Source organism: Electrophorus electricus, chromosome 20, assembly GCF_041902795.1.
Source record: "Electrophorus electricus isolate QZ-2024a chromosome 20, ASM4190279v1, whole genome shotgun sequence".
Lineage (NCBI taxonomy): Eukaryota > Metazoa > Chordata > Actinopteri > Gymnotiformes > Gymnotidae > Electrophorus > Electrophorus electricus.
The window spans coordinates 9,110,782-9,122,876 of NC_137516.1; the positions used below are offsets into that span (position 1 = coordinate 9,110,782).

Here is a 12,095-nt window from a genome sequence, read left to right on the forward strand (position 1 = left end):
TTTGATAAATGCACACTGAGCAGAAACAATGGCTCTTGAATCGTGCTTTATGGTAATTAACATAAATTTCTTGCTCTCTGTAGTTATATTCACAGCGTTATACACTATACTTGCTAGTAAGATATATTAAGTTCAAATCACATATGTGACAATACTAATAATGATAATAATAATAATTAGTCTGAAAAAAGAAAGAAAAGGTCTTGATATCAAGAAGTTCCATCATCAAAGGAAAAAGTTTATTCATGTTTGAAATTACACATAACTACCACAAGGAAGACTTTTCAGTCAGGGTGTAGTCTGGTTAGAAAGAAACACGAAACATCTTTAATACATTAGAATCACTGCCACAAATCAATTTTTATGACTTTTTTAATCAGTTTCAGAATCACATACGATACAAAAAAAGAGAAAGAAAGTTGTAACCCTGTCACACAGGGCCTGAAATGTACAGTTCTGAATACTGAAACCTATGCATTACAGATCATGTCCTTTTTTTGTCCATTTTTAAGTGAATTAGTAACAAGATGAGCAACATTCAAAATGTTCTTCATTATTTACAACAGTTGAACTGTTTGGTGTTAATATTTAGTACCACCCCCCACCCCAACTGCCCTTCCCACCACAATCTCCTGCTCGCTCTCTGGATTATTCATATTATTCCTATTATGGTCATTATTATGATATCTAATATTTTTTTCTTTTTAGAAGTTGCAAGAAAGCAACACATTTTTCTTAGAAGATTAAAATATACATTAGATTACATGGAGAGAAGAAAAAAAATGTATTACAAGATGCAACCAAATGAAACTATGTAAAAAAGGAAAAGCTGAAGGGATGGTGGTGACATTGTTGAGAGGTAGTCAGTGAGCACTCTATGCTAGAGAAATGTCTGGAAATCTATTGGTTTTTCTATGAGTCTGAATGAGGTAATAAAGCTGTGTATTGATTTGTGAGATGTATAAATATTCTTAAGCTATATTATATACAAGACAATTTTTTTTTCTTTTTTTCTGTCTGTGAATGGAGTCCCTACATGCCAAAATAGAGTAAGTCCTAAACATACCGGTGTAACTGTAAGACTGTAAGACTTTTGTGTTTTATATATATAGTAAAAAAAAATGTCTCATAATGTGAGACTTTGCTTTACGTTGCATGTCATGATGCAATGATGCAATGTTTTATGTCAAAAATATTTTTTTTATTATTATTAGTTAACTATTAGTTAACCCCCAAAATGGAGCAGATCGTCTCATTTATGTCATCCAATTTAGTACCACAAGGACTTAATTTATGAAAGGTTAAAAAAGGTTAAATAAAGAGATTTCTGAAGTTCCCAAAGCTGCCTTCTGTAGCATATAAGGCCTGTAAAATGAATGGGTTAAAATATTTACTGGTATCCTTGTATATGGTAGACCAGTGATAAGTAATGGAAATGGATAATAAAGAATGTCTATTCTAAATGTATATTCACTGAAAAGACTCACATAGATCAGAGACCATGTAATCCACACAAACTCTGAGAATGTATACATTATATACCAGAAGAAGAAAAAAGATTGATGAGTATGTGCAAAGCAGGAATGATTAGTAAAGTCACCAGTTGTGTGGACTGCAGAGAGCAAATGATTCAGTTCCTAAGGGTCATCGAAACTTCCGGATGTTCTGGAGAACGTCGGTGATGAACACAGACATGATCGTTTGAAGGTTCAGGGAGGACGAATTGGTAGTGAGTTTCTGATTGGTCAGTCCATGGGTGTATGTGGTCTATTCGCAGTCTGGGACAGGCTGTGTCAGTGAAGAGATCAGTTCGAGGTATCAGAGTGCACACTACCAGGGCCTTCTGTAGGGGAAATGACAGAGGATGGGGTCGTAGCGTCTTGCCATCCCCCGTTAGCCTACAGCGGAAAAACACAAACAGAAGCAATCCACTGAAAATAGAGGACGAAGACTGAAGTGACAAAAGATTTGTGCATGCAAAGATGAAGATGACAAAAGTAATTAGAATATTATTTAACTTAGCTGAGAATGGGTCAACCCCCCCAAAAATAAGCTTGATGCAAAAGTTAATTATACAGCAAAATACATTCTAGAGCAAAGATAACATTTTTGCCATGTGTGTTTATGAGAGGGGTTATTGTGTGTGTACACACTCTTCAGCAAGAAATCTGTCTCAGCTCACGCCATGCTAGAGATGCTCGTATGCATACAGATGCATTACAAGCTGAAAGGCATTGTGTTGCCAACGGCTCTCTGCCCTCTCTCTGCCGCACCCTCTTCCTGTCTCTCTGTCTCTGCTACACTCCCCTCTCCCGGAAAACAAATTCGCCTTAACGTCGCGGCCAATGGGAGAGATCTCTGAAATCAATGTCTAATCGGATTTCGGTGGCGGGTCGACAGCTTGTCGCTCCGTATTTTGGTGTCAGCCGAGGGGAGGAAGAGCCAGGCTGGGTGGTGATGGGGGTGGCGACACTGAGTGGAGGTGACAGTGGAGGCCTGTTCTCCACCCAGCTCTCTCAAGTGCCTCTAGCCTTTGCTGGAGAACCTCTGCCTGCCTGGCCGTCCCCTGCCATCGCCCCTTCCTCTCCTCATCACATCCATCTCGCAGTTGGCATTAGAAAAGGCTATCCTATGCTAAATTACTTTTGATGTGCATTGTTCTCAAAGCAATCCATCTGTACCATTGTAAAAATGCAGGGAGGAATCTGCTTATTGTTCAAGTATATGTAAATATGTATATATACAAACATACACAATATCTAAGTTGATCAATGTAAACAAGTGTATATAAAGCGTGTGTGTGTGTGTGTGTGTGTGTGTGTGTGTGTGTCTGTGCTGTACTTGATGGCAGAATTAGTGTGTGAGTCGGCATGATGGGAGAATTAGGATTTGGCTGATTTCGAGTTCCTGGAATAGGTCAATAAATAGATTGATCTGGCCTGTACGAGCCACGGTGTCTGGGCTGGGGCTGAAATAGGAGCGTTATGAGGAAGTCTGCATAGCCCAGTGACATGCATCATCTGCATTCAGCCACAATGCTCTCTCTCTCACTTTCTCTCTGGCTCTCTTTCACTCTCTCTTTCCTGCTGTCTCTCTTTCACTCCCTGTCTCTCTCTGTATCTCTTTCACTCCCTCTCACTCTCTCTCTCCCTCCCTCTCTCTGTCTTATTTTTTTCCTCTTTTTCACTCTCTCCATCTTTCTGTTTTTGAGAGGAGAGTGGTGAATGCATACTCTCTCCATTTGTCTCTCTCTCTCTCTCTCTCTCTCTGATGGTAGTGATGATAGAGTGAGCTCTGATCCAAGCAGTGGACCAGAGTGCAAAAGCTAGAGAGCTAGAGAGAGAGAATGCATTTATGCGTGTGTGTGTGTGTGTGTGTGTGTGTGTGTGTGTGTGTGTGTGTGAAAACGCGGCTGCTGCAGCACGCAAGAGTCTGTCACTTCGTCTACACTGCTGCAGGCCACTATGGCCCCTACAAAACCCACACTGACACGCTGCCATGTGAACACTAGCCATGGACGCACCGCCACAGTTGTGCCCCAATGCTGTGCCCCAATGCTGTGAAAAGCCACACATACATTCCCACTTTTGACACTAATTATAATGTGTATTCTTTACATAAAATTCACGCAAATGTAGTATAATGCTCACCAAAAAGCACATATATGATTTGACAGCTCTGTATATTAATTACTTTACAGCTAATTATTCATCCTAATATAGTCTTCCAATAGAGGTTGTTGTTGTATCTTTAATTCACATTTTGAATGCTAATATAGGCTAACTGACACTTTTAAAGTATTTTATCAACAAATCATAAAATTAGGCTTATACCTTACACCTTCAGGAACAGTTGAATATATATATATATATATATATATATATATATATATATATATATATATATATATATATAAAAGCCTAATTTTATGATTTGTTGATAAAATACTTTAAATATATATATATATATCTGTCTCTCTCTATCATATAACTCAGTCTTTATCATTGTGGTTTCATATTACACAGTGTATGAAGGAAAAAGCAGCACATCATACCTCATCAAGGAAGATAAAATTCATGTCTGCAGATGGCTGCAGGCAATCACACTTTCATATTACAGCACCTTGATAAGAATATTGCAAATTCTTTGAAGCATTTCGAAACAGCCAAACAGTGGCAGAGATAGGGCACTAATAGCCTTTTCATCTCATATGAAATGTTTACACGAGCAACAAACATGTTTAACATCTGTCAGGATCCCTCTCTACCTTCACACCTCCTCCAAACTTGTAACACTTGGTCTATGACTGCAATATACAAAGAGCTCATATCAGGATTGGTTGAGCAGAGTGGTGCAGAGTAACCTTAACAGCACCCAGACTCATGAACGAAGCCTTAGCATGTGCAATGTCCAGGTGAATTATGTGATCTCTGGAGATAAATGGAAGCATTCACTTACATTCATGCCATGTGGACTGTACATGGAGCTCCCCCCCAGAGCATCATTGTATCCTGCCGTCTGACTGATAACATGGCGCAGGGTATCCACCTGCAAAGAAAATGACAGGAAGTCAAGCCTGTCAACTTCCTGTGTCCCACTGACACACAAACATCAGCCAAAAAAATGCTTCGTGCGAAAACACATCAAAGAGGGATGATATCAAAACAGAAGAGGCATGAATGGACTGATTCAGCAATCGATTGTAAGCAATCGATAAGATATATCCCCATGGAAAACTGAAAATAAATTGAAAAACATTCTATTTTCCCAATGCTTCTCAGACAATGCATTCATGAATAACAAGTAACATCTACAGACAAATATGACAGACATAAGGGCAGAGTCTAGTCTATGGGATCTGCCTTTGCTAAGTCCTCTCTTCAAGCTGCTGGGCTAAAATATCCAAGTTCAGAACTTTGAGTAGTTTCAGTCGTCCTGTAAAGTGAACTTTTCAGTTCTGATAAAGGAAAGGTAGAGCTTTCTACAATTTTATGTCCTACCTCTCTAGCAACTGATCGACCAAGCAACTGAACAGGAGGACAATGACCTCACAAAGTGGGCGGACACAAAGTGTTTGTTTACAACTATGACACTGGGCCATTGGTGCTCTGTTCTCTTTGGCCAAACTGAGAACATCGAGTTGAATGCTGAATGAAGGAAATGAAGATCACGACATGTACAGTTTAAAGTAGCTTATTTGTCAACAATATATATGGGACAAGATTTATCATACTCTACAACAGGGGTGCCCAAATTTGGTCCCGGTGATCTACCGCCCTGCAGAATTTAGTTGTCATCCTAATCTAACACACCTGATCCACCTAATGAAGTACTTCAATAGTATCTTAATATTAGTGCTAGGTATCTTAGATTGGTGTAGCTAAACTCTGTGGGGCTGTAGATCTCCAGGACTGGACCAGGACACCTCCGCTCCACAAAAAAAAAGACAATATTCATGTTAACTACTGATATATGTGTTCCTAAGACAGAGACAGCACACGATAGAGCATGTTTTAAGAATTACTTTGATATGGCAGTATTACTGAAATGATGCAAATTCATTGTAATCTCCCATTTGAGATTTTTCATTTTCTGATGAAAATGATTCGAATCAACTTAAAGATGGATAATCAATGTGAAGAGACACAACGCCAATGAAACAGAGATAGCAAAGGATACAGAAAGTACAGTTTGAAGGAAAGTACAGTTACATAGACCCAATACAAACCCAAGAGCTCAAGTCAGAGCCAAATGCATTCGCAACATCAGCTGTGAAATGGGGTCCGTTCCAGAGGTGAGATCAGTTTACTAAAATACTAGAAATAATGAGGCCCTTTTGCTATTGGCCACCGTGGGCTATGATAACGGTAATTCATTGGAAGGCAATTTAGGATTATTCAAACAATCCATCCATAGCCAGACATCAATCATCAACAATAATTTTTCCATTGTAGAAATGAGGAGGACTTGGGGAAGGCCGCACACAGTTCAGCAGGATTCTGGGAAAAGCGGTGCTTTTTTTTGAGCCTGCGCTGTGGATGGCTGGAGAGCTAGCAGGGGTTCGTGGTCTGGCACACTGCCCCTGTCCCTGTGCGTAGAGCCTACCTGTGACTGCACATTGGCTCCGACTTGTGGCCCTTGGTAAGAATCCCCATTCGGATTGGGCATGCTCATGTACATGTCCCCCGAGTTTGGGAGGTTAAAAGAACCTGACGAACCTGGAAAGGAAAGATGTAAGTGGCTGAATAACGAAAGAGAGCAAGGAAGAGAGAGAGGAATTTATACAGACACACGCGCACGCACACAGAAGGCACGCACAACATTGAATAGTACGCTACACGTACTACACGCTACACATACACACAGATGCCCAGAAAGCAAGCAAATAGAGTGCAGCAAAGGCAGAAAAGAACTGAAAAGACAGAAGTGGGAGTTACTGTAGAAAGAAAAAGCAAAAAGTCACATGACACACAGACTGGGTATGGGACTGGCAGTCTAAGCTCCACAGGGTTTCACATCTCCCTGCTACACTAATGGACTAGCTTGTAAGGGATCATGTGCCAATGACAATAAGGACAGGAAGAAGCTGATGGAAAAGGCCAGTACCAGTAAACATGTTGGTTAATAGAGTGTTTTTGTTCTCTGCAGAGTCCAGCTGAAACTCTTCATCTTTCATCTGGAATCCTGGGTGCAAGAAAAAGGGGACCCCTTTAAATGTCTTACCCACAATCCCTTAGGGCTTTAGCCATGCCCATAACACAGTCATATCTTTGCTTAATATGGTTGGGTTTTTTTTTGTTAGTGTCAATGGTATACGCTGTATCATGCTGCTAATCAAATATTCATTAATATTCTTTTTAGAGCATAACATGCTCCAAGCAAGAGATTTCCATTAATTCACAGAGGGGGAATACTGTTATGCACAGGAGGAAAGACAGGAGGGGCAGAATAGAAGAGGTCTTTTCTCTCTTCACCATAGACACATTTGTTTTGTAGTTCACATGCCAGAAAATTGCACCCAACTACATGCATACACAATCACACACACACACACACACACACACACACACACACACACACACACACACACACACACACAATAGCATGCACAATCACACACACCCACACACGCACACACACACACTCACACCCTATAGTTTCTGCTTGTCTGCTTGACTTTCCACATCCCGTTCGGTGTGTATGGTCTAGGAGGCAGGAGAGCCGCGCTCGTCCCCCGAGCTGGGAGCACTCACTGTCATGGCACCCAGACAGCGTGGCGTGTGGGCGAGCCGCACACCTCTTCCAGGGAGGAATCTGGGACGTGGTGGAGGTGAGGGTGAGGGGGTGGGGTAGGAGTGGTGGGGTGTTGGGGGAGGTTGGGGGGGGTGATACGTACCAGAGTTGGGTGTGGTGGGCGAGTTGGTCTGGCTGTTCTGCACTGCGGCGGCCACGGCGTGCGCCGCGTTCACAGCCGTCTTGGCAGCATACAGGTTCGCCTCCTCCTGGAACTTTCCGATGTTCTTCTTGTAGCGGATCCTTTTGTTTCCAAACCAGTTGGATACCTAGGGGAGAGATTGGAGGGCGAGTGGGGCATGTCAGACGTCAAGGTGGACCAGGTGCGGAGCACTAAGCGCTGTGATGGCTTCAAGATGTCACGTTCAGGTCTATCAAGCCGCTGGTCCCCAGCCTCCCGCTCCAGTATCCACTGGGCATGCAGGCTAATTAAGCGATTATCAGACAGGCTTGTGAGCTATTGCGGATTAGAGCATAACATGCTCTCTGTTTGTCTCCAGACAAAAACCGACACACCGGGGGCCAGCCGTCTGGTGGCAATACGACACTCAAAGCTGCCCTGGTAGAGAACGCAGCATCAGAGCCAGGAGCAGCGACGGCCACTTGGGGCAGCGTACGGAGGAACTCTGCTCCTGAGTGTTTGCTCGGCACTAGGCAAAATGTATCTATGCCTGGAGAGATTAGTTAAGCAGTAATCTGCCTTGAACAGTTCCTCACTTTTACAGCTCTTAACAAATGCTGTTTAAGAAAGTTTAAGACAGTGCTGGAGGATAACAAAATTACTGTAGTTAAATCTGAATGTAAAGAATGTACAGCATTCAACATGCATTGGGTGCAGATCTGCTCATTACATTAATGTTATTCATGAATTAATAATAAATTAAGTTTACCACAAATTCTTACATACAGAAAGTGCTGGAGAAATTTTCTCTCCACAACTGTTACTCTAGAGGACTTATGGGTAACTCCACTGACTCTCCCTCATGCATTAATGATTGCAGTACAGAAACATTGCATACTGGAAACAATAAGATCTAGGTCACATGGGGGGGCTCAGAAGTGTGAGTGCTTGCGTTGCAATAATTGCAAAATAATAAAGAGATTAGGGGGTGTTTCTTAATAGCCCTATAAATTACGGTGGCCTGTCGCCGTGGCGATCTCTCCTGCCGTATCCCAGTTCTAGCTGGTTCAGGCAGAAAGCCCAGGCCCTTTAATGAAGCTTTATTTAATTTCCACCTCCATGCTTCCATTTTAATATCTGCAGCATGAGCGGCTCTGCTACGGCAGAGCTGGCGAATTTACATGACATCAGATCAGTCCTAGCCCACCATGTCACTGTGCTTCTAAATCTTTAATATCTAGGCAATTAAAATTAATGACCGCTCGGCCAAAGCCACCAGCAGTGCCAGCCTTTTGCCTTGACATCAATTGTTTGATGGGTTTACCTAGAGGTTAAACTAACAAGCAAGGTTTAATTGGAAGCAATGAAAGCACTAGCCATCATCCTTTTTGGCTAACCTGCTTAGAGAGCAGCTTTTAAGGGCAGGGGGAAGGAAATGTACATTTAGCCTTTAAGCTTAAAACTAGGAGGATACTGCATAAACAGGCCTTAAGCTAAACAGAGCTGTAATTCTCATATTATGCCTAGAACATTAGTATATCTGCAATTTGTATTTGTGTGCTAATTTTTCACCTAAAGGGTTCTACACAGAATGGTTCATTCATCTTTGGAAAACTGCACCCATGGTATTATTGACAAAATGCTGAAAGGGAGAGAAACCTCACATCTAAAATGTGTCTAGAAAACTGGAAATATTCCAGTCTAACCAGTCCTCGGCACAGTTATCCGGTTGCAAAGTTTAAAACATCATGCTCTAAAATATCTGTGGCTTGGAATCTCGTGCCTCGTGCAACAAACATTAAGCAAGATAAACTTCACAGATAAACTAACAGAGCTGATACCACAGGTCTCAGACCATCAAGAAATTACCCATAAGTGAGAAAGCAGGAAACAGAACAGATGCAGAGGTATACAAAAGGTATACACACAAAAGGTATACACACAAGTGAACACAGTCTTTAAAAAGTCTTTTGATTGGATGGAGGGTTCTGAATGCAACAATTTTAAGATGTAAAACTCAGTTCTACTGAACTGCAGCTAGTCTCGGCTCTGGTGAGCCTCAGCTCTCTAATGTAACTGCACAGCACAGCACATTTATTATAGTAACAATACTTCCATATGATAGCTTTGGTTGGTCATAGTAAAGAAATCTTATAAACCTAAAAACTACGTCAGCAAATGACTAAAATTACATGTTACACTACCAGTCACCAGCAGTGAGTAGCCTTCAAATTCCACTGTGAATGAATCAGGCATGCCTTTTTTTGACCACAGCATGATGGTGTGTGTGTGTGTGTGTGTGTGTGTGTGTGTGTGTGTGTGTGTGTGTGTGTGTGTGTGTGTGTGTGTGTGTGTGTGAATTCAGCTTTCTCGCTAAACTGCTATGCCACACCGGCCAATTGCTCCACACACCACACACAGCTGGAGATGAGAGCCGTCCACATACTCCACACACTCAGAGCTCCTACAGGAGCATGCTGTCTGCCAACTGATCGGTACTGTGTGTGACGCTTAGCCACTGACCGATTTACTACTACAGCTCTGCCCTGTGCTGAGACGCTGGTGTGAGGAGAGCACTACACTGATGTAGTGCCTCTGTGTGTCTACAACCTGACACAGGGATTGTTTTCCCTCGCCCAGCAGAAAGAAGGGGCCGTACGCTTCTAGTAAATTATTCACCACCTCTCTATCCCCAAGCCCAGCTCAATACACTGCTAGAGCCACAGAAAAAAATAGATGATTTTCTCCGTTTCCATACTATCAGGTTTAGAATGCTTCTCTTAAGGAGAGAGGGTGCTTTAAGTTATAGAATAGTTACATCGCATAAACAAATAAATAACAAAAACCATGCACACCATCATTGGTGGTTTCAATAGGCAAAACCACATATATTATCGATAATGAAGTAAACCTCATTCATTATTAACACGTTAACCTGAAACTGGGCTAAGATAAATGTGTAATGAGCTGAAATGTTGATCAGTGTCACTCGTTGGCTCCCCAGAGTTAACGAAGTGGAAGGAGCCCAATGGGGCCACAGTTTGGGCCCAGACATTTACAGTCTGAGCTCACACACTCATCCCTGTGCAAGCTTCACAACAACCCACCTGCCACTGCCCCCTGCCCCAGACCCCTCAAATGGTACACTCATGGCACATGTGATAATGAATTACGGGGGTCCTTGCATACAGCTGGGGGGTCCACACAGCCATTCACTGCACTGGATTATGAGGCTACCTCTGTGCATGAATGTAAACTACTAGATTATGAGTCTACCTATGTGCCTGAACATAAACTACGGGATTATGAGTCTACCTCTGTGCCTGAACATAAACCACTGTCAGATTTGGGGAGCTGCCCATTACTGCGCTCTGGGTGCCTATTTTAGCCTTGGCGTGGACACAGGTGGGTCTTGTTATCTTTTTATTACTGTCTGTGAAAACAAGCAGCATGTGTACTTCAAATCCTGCTTCATAATCGCACAGTGACAAAAGATGCTCTGGATACTTAGTCTTGCTATGTTTCTGTCTTAAAGATCTCCTGTTTAAGTTATTACTATATAATGTAATCAGGTTTCTCCATTAGCTTTTCAAATACTTTTTGATACCATATACATGAGTGGGTTAGCAACCAAAAATGTCACCACAAGTACAGGCAATGCTATATGTATCAACCTTGATAGTTATATGGCCACTCTGTGCCAAGTTATTACACTGATTTGATTTTAAAGAAGTTTTGATATGAAAGCACTCTGCCTTCACTTTTCTGTATTAAATCTCTCTGAAATGCTGGACGGCTGAGGTCTGCTAAATGCTTTTAGTTCACTTTAACTGGAACCTAGTAAGGGCTCTTCAGCTGAGCTCAACTGGTTTGTGAGAACCCCCTTAATTCCTGTTGCACTTTGAATGGCTGGCTTGTTTCTATGGTAACCCAGTTAATGAAGGCCTTTAAAGGGAGAGAGTCTTTCAGTACACAAACCCATATAAGAACAGCCATTGAAACACAAAACAAAGTCTGAAAGTTCCCATACCCCAAAAAATCAAAGACGGAACATTTGTGACATAAAACAATCGAGCATGTTGTCTACATAATAACAAACTCAAATAGTCTGGCCGCCTCTTAGATATATTCTAATGGAATTTAGACACAAGTATTTCCTCTCACAAATGTGACAAATGAAAGGACATAGCACATAAAACAGGACACGTGATCGAGGTAGCCTGGAACTTGCCTCTACAGGGAAGCTAGTCTCCTAGGATGGAAATAGCAGTAAGAGGTTTATGACAAAATGATAGGCTCAGTGTTTGTTCTAATGGGCCATCCGCATATGGCGCATATCAAACTGCACTGATTGCCTTTACTGAGCCTAAAAGAGCAAACCATCAGTTTGGAGCCAGACCATCAGTGCAGGTAAGCGGCCGGCGATGTGGGGGGGGCGGTGAGTACATCTGTATGCATTCTGTGGTGTCAGTGAACACACATAAAGGGAGTTGGGGGGTGGGGGGATGAAGAGGAGAGAAAAGGAGAGACCAGAAGAAGAGTGGAGCAGAAGTCAGGACATACCTGTGCCACTGTGATGGTGCTTCCCACCCCCTGAAGGCAAAAAAGAATGGCTTTTACAGTATCTGACTCCCAACAGCCCTCCACAACCCCTCCCCACAGAAAAAAAATAGAGACATTT

General features: G+C 42.2%; 1 protein-coding gene across 6 annotated transcripts in view; it reads right to left on the reverse strand.

Annotated features, from left to right (window-relative positions):
- Window positions 1–217: 217 nt before the first annotated feature.
- Window positions 218–12,095, reverse strand: part of pbx3b (pre-B-cell leukemia homeobox 3b) — a 73,273-nt gene continuing 61,395 nt past the window's right edge. For 2 of the 6 annotated variants that reach the window (XM_081703501.1, XM_035536414.2), the window contains 5 exons: window positions 11,978–12,007; window positions 7,397–7,562; window positions 6,607–6,684; window positions 4,459–4,548; window positions 218–1,898 (listed from right to left, as the gene is read on the reverse strand). In XM_081703501.1, the coding sequence (XP_081559627.1) occupies window positions 4,502–4,548; window positions 6,607–6,684; window positions 7,397–7,562; window positions 11,978–12,007 (321 nt within the window). In that variant the 3' untranslated portion in view covers window positions 218–1,898; window positions 4,459–4,501. Of the gene's footprint in view, window positions 1,899–4,458; window positions 4,549–6,105; window positions 6,219–6,606; window positions 6,685–7,396; window positions 7,563–11,977; window positions 12,008–12,095 lie in introns of all 6 variants that reach the window. The other 4 variants (XM_035536409.2, XM_081703502.1, XM_035536415.2 and 1 more) reach the window with 4 other exon arrangements.